At 40.5% G+C, this 16,102-nt stretch overlaps 1 protein-coding gene and 1 pseudogene across 5 annotated transcripts in view; one reads left to right on the top strand and one right to left on the bottom strand.

Annotated features, from left to right (window-relative positions):
* The first annotated feature begins 552 nt into the window (after positions 1-552).
* Anxa7 (annexin A7) overlaps positions 553-16,102 on the top strand; it is a 33,087-nt gene continuing 17,537 nt past the window's right edge. The window contains exons 1-6 of one of the 5 annotated variants that reach the window (XM_023718674.1): positions 553-627; positions 9,104-9,158; positions 11,227-11,431; positions 12,007-12,111; positions 15,324-15,388; positions 15,778-15,843. In XM_023718674.1, coding sequence (XP_023574442.1) covers positions 9,105-9,158; positions 11,227-11,431; positions 12,007-12,111; positions 15,324-15,388; positions 15,778-15,843 — 495 coding nt within the window. In that variant the 5' untranslated portion in view covers positions 553-627; position 9,104. Of the gene's footprint in view, positions 628-655; positions 760-888; positions 911-9,103; positions 9,159-11,226; positions 11,432-12,006; positions 12,112-15,323; positions 15,389-15,777; positions 15,844-16,102 lie in introns of those variants that run through there. The other 4 variants (XM_023718667.1, XM_023718663.1, XM_023718680.1 and 1 more) reach the window with 4 other exon arrangements.
* On the bottom strand, positions 14,170-14,744 carry LOC105742573 (annotated as a pseudogene).

Below are 16,102 nucleotides of genomic sequence, written 5' to 3'. Positions count from 1 at the left end.
GGGCTGCCCATTCCTTAGTGGTTTAAGATACTTGTGGCTGAGCCTATTTTAATTGCCCCGAATGTGTGATGCAACTGTGTGTTTTATGCTCTGGAAGAGACTAAAATCACCGACCAACTCCTTTCTGGAGTGGTTTTGAAGAGTACATCTCCAGTTTTGACACTCTCAAGAAATCCCAATAAATATCAACAGTTTTACAAGAGGTTAATGAATGTCCAAGCGGAGGTGGAGAGGCTACTCCGGTCTTGCATTCCCAAACCCTCTTAAACCGCGCCCACTGCTGAAGGGTCCTTCCGGATGTCCCCAGTACAGATCTATAACTTGCTTAGTGACTCGAAAAAACACAGACAGGGACTGGAACAAGCTCTTTGGAACAGACATAATGTGTTAAAACTGGCTGAGCCACCTGAGTCTCGCACCTTTCTCAGAAAGTGGGGCGGGGCGGGGCGGGGCGGAGGAGAGGCACCGCCCCCTCGAGCCCCGGGAGCGTTCTCGCCGGCTGCGGCAGCGACGCTAACGGGCTCGCGCAGGCACACGCCCCGCCCCCTGCGTCCCGCCCCGCCCTGCCCTGCCCTTCCTCCATATTGTTGGCCTGCAGGTTGTGCTGTGGTAAGGCTTCCGCATCAGGTGAGCGATGACTTGTACTCTGTTTTCTGCTCTGTGGTCTGTCGCGGTTTTCTCTCTTCCGGGCCCGACATCCTTGACATGGCGGGGTCGCTCCAGGTCGCGGCCGCTTCGGGGTGTGAGCTGTGGGGCGAGGTGCGTCGGGGTGGGAGGACGGAGAAGGTCTATGCTCGGTGCCGCTGGGCGGCGCGAGGATTCCCGGGACCGGGGAGCGGTGGCTTCCGGTCAGTGAAGCACAGGTGGAGTGGCTGAGGCCCGAGGATGCCCCCCAGCGAGGCTGCGTGCGGTGCGCGGGTGGAGAGACCTGCTGGTGACACAGCAAATTTAGGGTCGCGGGAAATTTGTACCGTGCATAGTGAATCTTAGGACAGAACTCACAAGCCTGAAAAGTTGTATGCTGGCTCAGGTTTATAATATTTGGAAATGATTCTAGGAAGTAGCATTCCAGATTTGATTCCTGTTTCCTGATCAGCCGCAGCCCATCCTGTGCGAACACTTCCCAAGGAAAACCGGGTACAGAGGCTGATATCCACCGTAAAGGGGTGGAAATGGAAAGAAGACGATGTATCTTTGGCTTTCCCTTACACTCCCTAATTTCTACGAGCTGATACTGAGCTAATTTGATAACGTAATTTGTCCTAATTACAGCCTCAATGTGTTAAGCTACCTCTGAGCCAAGAAAGGTGGTTCAAACACTACACCCTTAGGTAGAAGAGAGAATTTTGGTCACTACAAATGTAAGCTTGCTTTCTTTCAGGGATGGGTGACTACTTCTCCAACCAGAGAACTATGCTTCCACCTTCTTTAGTCAATTACTGACTGATTTAAATGGCCCTTCCCGACCCAGAGGCTGGTTTTGGAAAACTGTTTGCTGTTGCCTAGTTGCCCAACTTTAGTCACTTTCTGGTTTCTTTCTTTTTTTTTTTTTTTTCTTTTTCTTTTCGTAAATTTGCAACACCTACTTATGATTCTGGGCTTCAAGCCATCTATGAGACTCCCATTGTGAGACCCACCCTTTTACCAGCTGACTCATTGGGTGGAGATGTTTTGGAAGGCCATTATTTTGCTAAAAGCCAACTTAAGTGAAGTTGAGTAATGTTCTGAGTCACTCTAGGGTTTGTGTAGCTTTTACAAAAATTTTAAAATCTACCCTTTGACTGGATGTTACAAGCAGGGGCTATGGCCTTGTAGCCAGTGGCGTCTGTGTGCAGAGGCCCTGCAAGCAGCCACTGTGTATCAGGATATTTTTGTTTTTTTGGCTCTGATCACTGGATTTTTTTTTGTCTAGATTTTATTTATTTTTTTTCCAAAGTTTTATTGATAAACAGCAATGAGACAGTTTCAAATCAAATCGGAAGTATAGTTTCAACAAATAATACACTGCATATATTCTTCTTGTCTAGATTTTAAACGTAGGCACTATCTTGAGCCTAACAATGTCAAGGTCCCAGCATATCATAGTCATGACTCTTGTTTAGTGTCAGCTGCTCAGGTCTATAGTTATCAGCTTTTGTTAATCTCTGTGGCTGGACCTGGTGCACAGATGCACAAGCAGCTGGGAAAGCTCAGCTCGGTCTGCCTAGGACCAGAGTGTGAGGCCCTCCCTGAACCCAGTTTGCACTCCTCTCCCTGGCGGCACAGTATTGCTTGGAACCAACTGCTTGTAATTTAAGAGAACTTTAAAAAAAAAAAAAAAAAAAACCTGAACACGACTAGAGAGTTCAAACTATCTGCTGTACCTTTGTTTTACCCTCTTTGTCCCATTTGGGACAATGTTAAATAGTATTTTTATATTAAGTCCTTTATGGTGGTTTTAGACAGTAACAGAAATACAGGAACCAAGAAGACCTGGGTCAGGTGGTGATCTGTCTGCCTGGCTGGAGAGACAACCCCTCCCCAGAAAAGGGCCTTTATTTATTTATTTATGCGGGACTGGGGATTGAACTCAGGACCCTGCACTTACCAGGCAAGCACTTATTCTACTGAGCTATCTCTCCAGCCCCATGGGCCTTTATTTATACCTTTACAAAGTTGTAAGACACAAGATTTTCCAGCAACTAATAGCCCGCAATGTCCAGGCAGGATGCTTTTCTCAAGACTTAGGTAGCTTGACTGCTTTTAGGCAATGAGGCCTCATCTTGCTCTCCCACATATGATCAATTTCAGCTTCAGCTCTCTCAACAGTTTTGTTTTGGGTTGCTAGTACTGAGTCTAGGGCTTGTACAAGCTACACAAGAACTCTACCTCTGAGCTAGATCCCTAGCCCTTTCTGTGTGTACAGGGTCTAAGTTGCCCAGACTGGGCTCAAGCTTGAATCATCCTGCCTTAGACTCCCAAATAATGTAGCTGGGTTATATTACTGTCATATTGTAAAAGACATTGAAAAATTAAGTTTCTAGCCAGACATGGTAGTGCACGCCTATAATCCCAGCACTAGAGGCTGAGGGAGGAGAATAACAGTGAGTTTAAGGCAGCAAGATTCAAAAATGATGCAAAAAAAAAAAAAAAAAAAAAAAACAACACTAAATTAAGTTTCCATCCTATTTCTGACCTCTTCTCCCAGGAGGCAGTTCCTGTTTTCTACTTACTTGTGTATCTTTTCAGTAATATTTTATACATATACAAGACAGTTAGTGTAAATTTTACATATATAGTTGCAAACTATGCAGTTTATCATATTGCTATTAAAAATTAATATGGAAATGGCTTCATATATGGATTAAAAAAAAAACAAAAACAGCTGCCTCAGCTGGGTGTTGGTGGTGTGCATAATCCCAGCTACTCCAGAGGCTGAGGCTAGAGGCTCGAGGCTCCAGGCTCTTCCACTGAGCCACACCTCCTGCCCTTATTATGGCTGTATTGGGCAGAAGCACCAAGCAGATACTTTAAAATAAAGCAAATTAGCTGTTAGGTGCAGAAATGCCAAAATATTGATACCAAAGTAGGGCTCAGAAATGGAAATTTTATGGTCCATTGTATAAGGACAAATTGATTTCCTACCCACCTGATTATGTTCTCTGGTTAGTTTAGCCATTTTTCAACTTAAGATCAGATGAACTCAGTGCTTTTGGCTAAATGTACCAAACGATACTTGTATGCAGAAGAGAATTAGATGATTACATGTTTCAGCCTTTTAGGGTAGTAAATACATGTATAATTGTTTACATACTTAAAAGGAAAAATTGAGTAAATTTCTTGTCATATAGTGGCTCTACTTAATGTAGCCAGTATTAATGTGAAATATTTACCAGAATATTCAATAAAAAGATGAACAGTAAAAAAAAACCAAAGTAGGGCTCAGAGAATTGCACATCAGCATTATCTGGAAGTTTTGTTAGGTATTGGTATGGTGGTGCACACTTGTGATCCCAAGGAGATTGAGGCAGAAGGATGGCAAGTTCAAGCCCAGCCTTAGCAGTGAGGTCGCTTAGCAAGACCCTATCTCAGTTCAAAAATGTTGGGGATGTAAATCTGTTTGCAGGTCCTGGATTCAGTCCCTAGTACTGTCCCCCACCCCAAATCTCAGTCCCCGTCTTGGAACTTCTAAGTCAGAGCCTGCCCATTCAAGATCCTCAGGTGATTCACAGGCATATTAAACTTCAGAAGTATTGTTTTTGTCCACTACATGGTTGAAAGAAAGGAGGTGTGAACTAAAGAAATGAGGAGCAATGAATGATCTCAGACTTAAGGGCCAAGTTACTCAATGATAAAGGCATATTGAAAGTAGTTTGAGTGGTAGAGATTTCATGTAAGGGATTAGTTGTTGGTAAGAGATTAACTGACTAGGTTTCTATTTCTGTGATGATATATGTGCAAAAAACAAAGGGGGAAAGATTTATTTTGGCTTATGTTTCAGAAGTTGGCCCTGTTGCTGTGGGCTTGTCCAATGAGACAGAATGTCATGGTAGAAGACTGAAAGGAGAGAACTGCTTACCTCATAGCAACTGGGGAACAGAATGAGAGCTGGGCAGAAGGAGCTAGGCACAAGACATACCCTTTAAAGGTGCACCCCAGTGACCTGTTTCCTCCAGCTGAGCCATGCCCCCTAATAGCCCGTTCCACTCTGAACTCCTCAATCCATAGTTCATCCATTGATAGGATGAGTGTCCTTGTGATCCAGTCATCTCTCAAGGCTCTGATGCAGTGGGAATCATGTCCTTAATATATAACTCTTTGGAGGATACTACATATTTAAACCATCACATGTGCTAAATTGGAATCAGCATTAAGGAGACCTGAATGTCAAGCCAGTGAATTTTTATTTTAGACTGTGGTGTGGTAATCGTTCAGGGTTTTTGGGTTGAAGAGTAATTTGCTGAAGGAGCAGCATTTTAGAATAGGTCAGATGGTGTCAGTGCATGGGAATTAGAAGGGTGAGAAAGCGTAAACAAGATTATAAATGTAAAAATAATTTTAGTAAGACTGAATTAGCGGGGCTGGTGAGATGGCTCAGTGGTCTAAAGCACCTACTTGGAACAAGCTTAGCAAAAACAAAGGGACCGCAGTTCAATCCCCCAGCACCACATGCCAGCCAGCCCCGCCCTCTGGTGGGCTGAGCTGGCCACACACACAAATAAATAAATAAATAAATAAATAAAAAAGACTGAATTAGCTTCCTAAAGATTGTGTGATAAAACCTGGTCTAAAGGTATGGCCATTTGAACAGAAAGGAAGAATAGAAAAATATTATATTACCTACTTAATAGAGTATTAGATAATTGAAGTAATGATACTACTGGCAGATAAGGGATTTTAAGAGTGATCTAGTAGGGAATAATGAGATTTAATTCTACACTAATACTGATATCCACACTGGCAGCTTTTTGAAAACATTTTGCTGGGGATCAAACCTAGGGTCTCACACATGCTTTACCACTCACTAAGCTATATCCCCAGCCAAGAAAAAGTTACCTAATTCTAAAATAAAACTAGATCAAAAAATTTTTTAAATCCTTAAAAATCAAAATAAGGTGAAATAAATGAATCAAATGCATAGCAAACTGACAACACAACTACACAGAATCAGTTGCAAAACACACTTATTTGACCTAGCATTCATAGTAGGATATCCCATTGTATTGTAAGGTCATGAAAAAATTGCACAAAAAATAATTATAAGTTTTTTTTAATGTTGTTAGTAATAATATGGACATTTGCATTAATTTCTTGTGGCTGCTGCAAGAGATTGCCACAAGTTTAATGGTTTCAAACAATAGCATACGGGCTGGGTGTGGTAGCACACTCCTGTAATCCAAGCATTTGGGAGATTTAGGAGGATCATCACAAGTTTGAGACCAGCCTGGGCTACAGAGTGAACTCAAAGCCAGCCTGATCTGCATAGTGAAACCTTGTCTCAAAGGCACACAGAACAATATAGCAGAGTTCTTGGAAGTCAGAGGCCTAAAATCAGGATGACTGGCTGAAGTCAGGGTGTTGACAGGGCTGTGCTTCTGCTGCAGTCTAGAGGAGACAGTTTCTTGCCTCTTCTATTTCTGGTGACTGAGCTTTCCTTAATTTGTAGCTATATTATTTTAATCTTTGTGTCTAGTCACATTGCCTCTTCTCCTGTGTGCATATTCTCTGCCTTCTCATGAGGGTACATGTAATTGCATATAGAGTCCGTCTCAGTAATCTAGGCTAATTTCTTCAACTCAGGATCCTTAATTTAGTCCCATCTCCACCCCATCCCCACTCCATCCCCCTGCAAGATTAGGTAATGCAGTACTAGTTCCAGTACATCTTTTGGAGGCCTGTTACACTGTTTGCTGTATATAGTGTCATTATCATTATTCAGAAACTCATACAGTCAGCAAATGATTATGTTAATGTCGTTAGGAAACAAGAATTTCTGTTTAGGTCAAAATATACACAAATACAAAAATTTTAGTGTTGCACATCTGCAATCCCAGCACTCATGAGGCCGAAGCAGGAGGATCACTGGGGAGTTGAAGGCTAGCCTGAACTGCATAGTGAAAACCTGTCTCGAAAAGATTAAAAAAAAAGAAATCATGTAATTAAAGCTTGAAGGGGCTGGGGAGATGGCTCAGTAGAATAAGTGCTTGCCTGGCAAGCACAAGGGTCTGCGTTCAATCCCCAGTTCCACAAAAAAAAAAAAAAAAAGCTTAATTTGGAAATATTAATATGAATGTTTTTTCTTTTAAAAATAAGGGGAGGGGCCTGCCCTTAGCTCCATTGTTTATGCGTTTGCTCATGCAAAGGCAGTCAGTAGCAGGATACCTTGGTTTGGTCCCCAGCTCTACCTACCTCACCAGACCTGCCCTTCAGGCAGCCTGAGCCACCAAAAAAAAAAAAAAAAAAAAAAAATCCTTTAGACAACAATTTGCAATGTATTGATCATTGAAACTGCCCTTCTAATTGGTTTTGAAACTGTCTCATTGCTATTTGTTTCTCAATAAAATTATTTTTAAAAATAAAATAAAAACAAGGGGAGCTTGTGGGTTAGCTCAGTTGTTTAAAGCACCTGCTTGGGCAAACTTGGTCAGGGACAGGGGACCGCAGTTGGATAGCTCCACAACTGCTCCAGACCAGCCCTTAAGGCATCCTAGCTAGCAAAAAAAAAAAAAAAAAGAAAGAAAAAAAAGAAACGAAAAATCACTAGGGTGTGGCCTCTCCCTTGATCTCTCAGCTTCAAGAAGTCAGGTCCTAAGCAAGCCTCTTTTGCCAGGCCACCCTGCCTTACAGCCTAACTGCAGAAACCTGCAGAACTGTAAGCCAAAATAAACCTCTTACCGTTGAAAAAAATAGAAACAAATGTTACTAGCCTTGTCCCGCTGAAAAGACTTAAAAAATAGTTATCAACCTAGTAGCTTTGAGTACCTCCAGTACCTAGGTTGTAATTTCTAAACATTTCCCACTAAAACTGAGCAGTGCTCCATTGAGTATAAATTTATTTTAGCCTAGGATTAAAAAAAACAAAACAAAAAAAAGGTAATCCTGGAACATTGTATCAGGTGAAATGACAAAAGGTTAGGGGTCTTACTCAGTGGTACAGCATTTGCCTCATATGATGAGGACCCAAGTTCAATGCCCAGCAATAGAAAAAAATAGACAACCAAGCAAAGATTTCTTGATTTTCTTCCTTTTTTTTTTTTTTTTTCTTCAGTACTGGGGATTGAACTCAGAACCTTATGCTTGAATTAGTAAGAAATGACTACAAAGGACTGAAATTATGTGTGTGTGTGTGTGTGTGTGTGTATAATTTTAAATATATTAAATATATTGAAAGCTCATTTTTGTATGCTAGGAAACTCATTAGTTTGAAAAGTGGTTTTAAAAAGAAAAATCAAGCATCTTAACGTTTCCTATATATACTGCTTCAGGAAAACAAAAGATGATAAATAGGAACTTCCTCAAGGAGTAGTCCAGGTAATAAACAAGAGTGATAGAATTAGAGGTGGGTATTGGTTATCAGTTAACAGAGAAGAAAGTCAGTCATTGTGCGTTTCCTGATAGAAGTAGAAAAAACATTTACTGATATTCTAAAGTTAACCTGAATGTTACCAGGTTTCAAAATCTGATATATTGGTGGTCACTGTTAAAGAACACAAGTGAATTTCAGTTGTCAAAATCCAGGCAGTTGGGAGATTTCATAACAAACTACGTGGTTTCTTTAGCAAGTGAACTATAAGGAAAAACAAGGAGGGGAGGCTATGTAGATCTACAGAGACTTAGGATACATGCCACCTGATTAGGATATATGGGCCTTATTTGTATACTGATTTTAATAAACTAAAAAATATTTTGAAAGGCCAGTGAGATAACTCAGTAGACGAGGCGCCTGCTTAGGCAAGCGCAGGTACTGCGGTTCAGTCCCCAGCATCGTGCCAGTCTGGCCCCTGGATGCACTGAACAGGCTACTAAATCCATGTGTGGTGGTGCATGCCTGTAATCCCAGCACTGAATATGAGTCCAAGCTGCATAGTGAGACCTTCTACTATATATATATATATATATATATATATATATATATATATATTTTTTTTTTTTTTTTAAATGTAAGATCAAGTATCTTAATGTTTCCTATATAAACTGCTTCAGAAAAACTAAAGTTGATAAATAGGAATTTCCTCAAGGAGCATTGTTACCTTCAGTTTGTGAAAGGAAAACTATTCCAAGCTTTCCATTTATAAAAGTGATAGGATGCATACTTTGTTAAAATAACTTTCATTAAAAATTAGTTGGTCTAAAAAATACTCCATAAATGACAGTACTAGTAGAATTTAGATATCACAGAAACCGCATGGATGAGAATGGAAATGGAATATTTACTGTGCTCTACTGGTATATATTGGTACTCATTGTGAAATGAAGTATTTTATGTGTTGCACATACCCCTAGTTACACTTTTTAATGCCCGCAATAAAACTGCACAGGGGTGTGATTGTATGTTTATCTGTGTATGCGCAAAGGCTCTAAGACTTATAAGAAAATAAAGCAGACTTTTTTATTGTTGTTGCAGGATGTCATACCCAGGCTATCCCCCCACCGGCTACCCACCTTTCCCTGGATATCCTGTAAGTATTGCTATTTCAAATACCAAAGTGCCTCAGGTTCCTGAAACTAGTGTTCCGTAGAAGTAGCTTTCCATCTAGAAAACAGGCTGCTGCTCATCTCTAGCCCATGTAATCACAGGGAGGCAGACTGGTATTGTTGGCTGTTTTAGTACTCCAAGTAAATTTAGTCGGAAACCTGAATTTTATGTGAAATTGCCTAAAAATTTGAAATTTGAGAGTCAGTTTTTAAAAATGTTAATGGCCAATAAAACAAGAATGTAAGCTAAATCTATTACTTGAGTCACTGTTTTTGTTTGTTTGTTTGTTTTACTTTTGTGTCAGAAGGTTTAATTAATTAAAGAGTTCGTCTCATGTAAATTGTAGTGGATCAGAGGACCCTGGACTTGATAGCTGTACTGTTCTGAGGACTAAACCCTTAGTTGAGACATAAATAAGAGTTATGCATTTCAGTTTTATGATTATAAATACATAGGGCTTTAATCTAACCCTGGGAGACGATAATAAAGAGAAATCTATATGTGATGAAAGTATATATACCCTTCTACAAAGTGAATATGTAGCTCTCAAATTTATCATAGGTGAGATGAGAATTATGAATATGTTTCCAAGCCCCTGTGTACTAATCTGGACTCTGGCAATCCTTTCAGTTAGGCTAGTTACTAAAACACAATCTCCAAATCTCCATGGTTCAGCACAGTAAAAATTACTTCTTGCTTGCTTCAGTTTCCTAGAGGTCAGTGGCAGGATAGGGGGTAGGTGGGTGGGAGCAGACTTAACTTCTTACAGTATTTTAGTTTCCAGATTCCTTGTATTGATCACATTGTCCTGTAGCACTTCGGAATGTCCTGCTGAATCCTCTGTACCTGGCAGATGAAGGAAGAGAGAGAGCATGGAGGAATGCAGAGAAGATTTTAGAGCCAGCCTGGACATAATGAACATTTCTTAGAAGTATTTAGTGGTCTAGGAAACATAGTATAGTTCTGTACCTGAGGAGAGTCATTATTTTTTTGTTTTTAGAGACAGAGGCTACTATATTACCCAGGATGGTCTTGATCTCTTTAAATCCCAGGAATCCTCTTGCCTCAGCCTTCTAAGTGGGTGGTAGTGTCGGGTCCCTCACATGCACACCTGGTTAGAGTTTATCAGTTCACATTATCTCTGCTACTGTTATACATTGTCTAGTCTGAACTAACATCCAGAATGTTACACTATGTATGATTTTGGTTATTTCTTTATCTTATGCAACAGGTCCAAATATATTGCAAGAGCTACAAATTCCTGTCTTTAAGCTAAAGAGGAGGATCATTAACATTTCTAGAGGATAGGAAAATAAGCTTCATTGTTCCCAAAGCCTTGAGGCTTAGGAAGCACCTAGTTCTGGCTCCTTAGATAAAGAAGTGGACCCCTCTTCCCTCACCCAAATAGAATTAAGTTTAACTGAGTCTGACAAACAAATGTCCTGAAAAACTAGTATATTACTGATAAGTTAGTGTAAGACACTAGGACTTCAAATGAAACATTCATTCATTTTCGAAACAGGGTCTCATTCCTCACCTCACCCTCCTGAGTGCTAGAATTACAGGTGTGTACTACCATGCCCAGCTAAATGTTTAAAAAAAAATTTTTTTTTTTTTTTAAAGAGATCTTGGGGGCCTGCCCATTAGCTCAGTTGTTTTTTTTTTAATGTGTGTGTGTGTGTGTGTGTGTGTGTGTGTGTGTGGCCAGCTCAGCCCACCAGGGAGCGGGGCTGGCTGGCATGTGGTGCTGGGGGATTGAACCGCAGTCCCTTGCTAAGCTTGTTCTAAGTAGGAGCTTTAGACCACTGAGCCATCTCACCAGCCCGTAGCTCAGTTGTTTAAGTGACTGCTTAATGCAATCAGGATGCTGTGGTTTGATCCCGAGGTCCTCAAGCCTTACCAGACCTGCCATAAGGCACCCTGAGCCAGCCAAAAAAAAACACACACACTTCTAAAAAAAGAGATCTTTATAGTTACCTTTGTTCATTTTTTAAAGGTAGGTCATATTTCTCTATGATTATAATTAATTGAAAATTTTTTTGATTTTCCAGCCCGCAGGTCAGGAGTCATCTTTTCCACCTCCTGGTCAGTATCCTTTTCCTAGTGGCTTTCCTCCAATGGGAGGAGGTGCCTACCCCCCAGCAGCAAGTGGTGGCTACCCAGGAGCTGGAGGCTACCCTGCACCCGGAGGTTATCCAGTCCCTGGAGGCTGTCCAGGTGTCCCACAGCCTGGGGGAGCTCCAGCCTATCCTGGAGGTGAGTTAGGGCTTACGAACTTAGTAGTAGTGGGATTTTGAAGTACTACTTTTCCTTCTCTGCCTTATCCCCTTCATTTCTGTTTTTTGGTAAGAGATCAAAACCTACTCTTAGCTAACTGGATGTTAAGGATCTAGATGGCAAGACAGAAGGATAAATGCTCTTAGAGGTGCTGAAAGCTGGGAGTTGTCTAAAAAATTCTGATGTGAAGGGAGCTATAGTAAATTTTATGGTAATGAAGGTCCCATATATGACACTTTGTGTATTTATAGTCTTAACTGATTAAAGTACTTTCCTTGGCATGTCTGATCTTTAGGACAGCTTTATCGAAGCAATACTTTAGTAATTTGTCTTATAATAAAGAAGACCAATGTAGTAAAATTTTTAGATTTATTTTTTACTGTTGGAGGACTTGATGAGAAGTTGGAATATAGACAAGCCTGCTACTGTAAGGCTATACTTGTCTGTATTTTCACCTCTAGTAATAATAGACATTTTTCTAAAGTTTTCTCTATAATCATGAAGATTTTTTCAGTATAGTCTACTACATTGTTCTTTTCTTTCATTTTTTCCAGGCCAAGGATTTGGAGTCCCACCAGGTGGATCAGGTTTTTCTGGCTATCCCCAGCCACCTACACAGACTTATGGTGGTAGTGGTCCACCTCAGCTCCCAATACCTGGTAGGTACTAACTTGCTAGAGAGACAGTGTCATATACTGTACATTTTTCAGCTGCTATGGAGAGAAGTTAGGCTTATATTTAGATTCATCCTCAGTGAATGTTCATCTGTTTCTGTAAATTATTTTATTTATTTTGAGATAAGATCTTGCTCTGTAATTCATATTGGCCTTAGGTTCACTATGTAGCCCAAGCTGACCTTGAATTTGCTGTAGTCCTCCTGCCTCTACTTTCCAAGTGCTGGGATTATACGTATGCACCACCATACCTGGCTGTAAATAATTTTAAATATATGGTTTCATTAAATGTATTAAATAGATGAAACAGCTTAATACAGTGGAGACAAGGAGCCACTTTTTTTTATTAAAAGATGTTCCAAGAAAGTAAACCCTTTAGTATTAGGAGCTGATTAATCTTTTTTTGGTGGGATGGGAGGGTTACCAGGAATTGAACTTAATCCTTGCACTTGCTGGGCAGGTGCTTTTGCCACTGAGCTATATCCCTGACCCACCACTCCCAGGCTTATGAACAAGCTTATGGTGAAGGATTAAATAACATGGACAGTGCATTGTAGGCATCCACCTCCATGGCCAGCTTGAAACAAATATTTCTAAAGATATTTTTAAATTTAAGATGCTTTTCCTGCATCTTGTCCTCTGAATAATTACTACAAAGACAATATGTATTGTATGAATTATTGTAACTGTCCTACTAACCTGTTTTGAAACTGTTTCATTGCTATTTTATCTTTTTTCTTGTTAAAATGAATAAAGTAAAAGAAAAAGAAATAGTTCAATATAGTTTGTGGGGGGTCCAAGGAGGTCAGAGCACTCTTGGAGCTAAGACCGTCTTCTCTGGACTGCCAGTATTTTGGGGTCCTTAACATACTAGGCGGTACAGGAAAGTGGAGGCAAAAGGCACTCAAAAATGAGCAAGGCTTTGAGAATTTAGAACGAAAACATTTCAAGCTATAAATCTTGCTACTTGAGAGAGCTGTCTTATGTTTTAGGTTGGCAGTTTATTGCTCTGAAAAAGGGAGTGAGAGCCAGAGTCCTCAGCTGCAGTGTTATCTTGCCTCCAAAGACTGAATGTGAGCTTTCCCCACACAGCCAGAGAGTACTGTGGTCAGCATCTTAATCCTTCACATCTCCTTTGTTTTTTGTTTTTTTGGCAGAACCAGGGATTGAATGCAGGCCCTTGTGCTTGCCAGGCAAGTGCTTATTCTACTGAGCCATCTCCCCAGCCCCAGCATCATAATCCTTACAGGCCTAGACCCCAGCGCTTCAGGAACTTTTCTGCCCACTTCTGTACCTTTCTACAAAGTGAATATAACTCCCTTGAATTTATCATGGATGAGATGAGGATTCTGAATATGTTCCAAGCCCCTATGTACTAAACTGGGCTCTGGCATTCCTTTCAGTTAGGCCACTTGCTAAAATACACAATTGGGGACCAGGGAGATGGCTCAGTGGAGTAAGTGCTTCCCTGGCAAGCATAAGAGCTTGAGTTCAATCTCTGGTTCCGCCAAAAAACCAAACCAAAACTAAAATACACAATCCCCAAATCTCCATGGCTCAGCACATAAAAATTTCTTTGTGTGTGCTTTAGGGAAAGGTGTTCAGGATCTCACTACTGGATCAGACTCATGATCCGCCTGTTAACAGCCTCCCGAATGCTGAGGTTACAGGTGTGCGCCACCACGCCCAGTCTCAATTGCCATCTGGGGCCAGCACGGCAGGCTCGGTGATTGAACCCCTGGCTTCTGCGCCTACTTCAGGCGCTTTAATCCACTGAGCTATTTGGCCAGCCCAACACCACTATTAATTTTGCTTGGAAATGTGAAAAAATATTGTTAATTTCATAAAATATTTGAAACTAATTTTGTTTTTATAAATAAAACACTGGGTTTTTTTCTTTTAAGTTTTAATCATTCTTGCTATTAAAAGCACTAAATTATAATGTTGAAGGAAAAATGCTGGGGAATTTAAAGTTACATGTTTGGAAAACTGAATCACATTCTTTTTTCTTTTTTGAATCACATTTTTAGTTGCCAGCTAATATCATTCTTTGTTCTTGATAGAATCATCTTTGTTTCTTCTTTTGATATCCCAATTATAAACTCTGCCCATATTGACTTCTGTTGTAGTAAATTGATCTTGAAGAAAGTCAAGGTCTTCCTCAAGAGAATCAAGGTTCTTTGTGGCAGTTGATAAATTATTTTCCAATAAAGCCTGAGCTTCATCCATATACTCATCTTTAGCCCCCAAACACAAACCCACTTTATCACTAGGGATAACCAGCACTGTGCAGGTTATCTGCCAGTAAGAATCTGGTTTCCAATGAAGTGGTGGACTCTTTTGCATGTATTTTAGAATTTCCAAAGTCTGCTTGATTTCAGGAATTTGACTTTTTAGTTTCCATTTCTTTTGAGCAAGATTCAGTTCCATAAACTTATATCTCTGGTTCTGTCCATCCAGCTTCTTTAGTATTGTATCTGTAGTCTCACATCCAGGCTGTTTCATAAATGAATCTACATTTTCCACAGACACAGCCTCAGGAATCTCCAGGTGGAACCACCCTTAGTCCCCATAGCCACTTCTCCCAAGCCACACCTGCCTGCCCTGGTCACTGCCATCTTGAGGAAGCCTGTTGAGATCTTTTGTAGAACATTAAATATTAAAACAGTTGTTATAAGGGCTGGGGAGATGGCTCGGTGGAATAAGCGCTTCCCTGGCAAGCGCAAGGGCCTGAGTTCAATCCCCGGTTCCGCAAAAAAAATAAATAAATAAAATAAAAAACAATTGTTATAGTCATGTGTGATGGCATGTTGCTATACACCCAACACTCTGGGAGGCTGAGTCTGCAGGATCACAAGTTCAAGCCCAGCCTGGGTAACTTAACCTTTTTGAGATCCTGTAAAAAGAGTAGGAGGGCTGGGAATATAGCACAGTAGCATAAGTGTCTGCCTAGCAAGTGCAAAGTCCTGAGATTGATTCCTTATACCAGGAAAAAAAAAAAAAGAGGACAATATTTTTGTGAACAGACTTGATTTTTAGAGTCAAATCATGATGCTGGCATTTAAAAAATTATCATAGTGAATGACATAGTAGGATGAATGTGCTCATGTTTTTGCATTCATAACAATCAATGCTGTTTTGAAAAACATAAGTTGTATGACCTATTGGGGTTTTTTAAATTTGTTTTTAACATATAGGTGGCTTTCCTGGAGGACAGATGCCCTCTCAGTATCCTGGAGGACAGACTCCTTACTCTAATCAGGTATTTTTCTTCAACCCTTTAAACTCAGACTGGGTAATAAACTGATGTCAGTCCTTTGCTGACATCAGTAGTTTCCATGAAACACGAATGGTCTTTCCTAGTAACTTAAGACTTTAATCTTTGCTTTCTTTGGTCTGTCTGATTTGACTTCATCCTGATAACTCTGGTAAGATAAACATGGTCTTCCTCCCAGATGCTGCTGCCTATAACTTCCTCCTTGAAATTTACTTGGGCACTTGGTACTGGTTTTAGTTCTTTTTCCTTGCCCTGCTCTTACCAGCAGTATAGCTATGAACGTGGGTGACTTGGTAATTGGTATTTCTGCTAGTGATTTTAGAAGGTGTTTTTGTTTTCTACTTTGCCATTATAACTTCTTACTCTTCTTTCAGATCTGTACAGAGTCCTTCCCTTCCTATCCTGTTTTCTCTCCTGTTTCTTTGGACTGTAGCAGTGAAGTGAGTAAGGTTTTCTTATATTCACTAAATACTAGGTCCTGTATCTGTGCCTAGCTTTGAACTCATTTTGCCGCCCAGGCTGGCCTTGAACTCACATTGATCCCCCTGCCTCAGCCCTCTGAGTGCTGAGAGTACAGACGTGTGCCATCATGTCCAATCTTTTACTACTTTCTTGAGAGCTCAACTGTATGGATTTTATCCTTGTAGTACTTGGCAGGGCTGTAATCATGTTAGCTGTTAAATCTTTTTTTTTTTTTTT

This window comes from Octodon degus, unplaced genomic scaffold (assembly GCF_000260255.1).
Source record: "Octodon degus isolate 3935 unplaced genomic scaffold, OctDeg1.0 scaffold00005, whole genome shotgun sequence".
Taxonomy (NCBI): Eukaryota; Metazoa; Chordata; class Mammalia; order Rodentia; family Octodontidae; genus Octodon; species Octodon degus.
The sequence above is the reverse complement of the archived record's forward strand: the minus strand, read 5'-3'. Positions and strand labels throughout refer to the sequence as shown.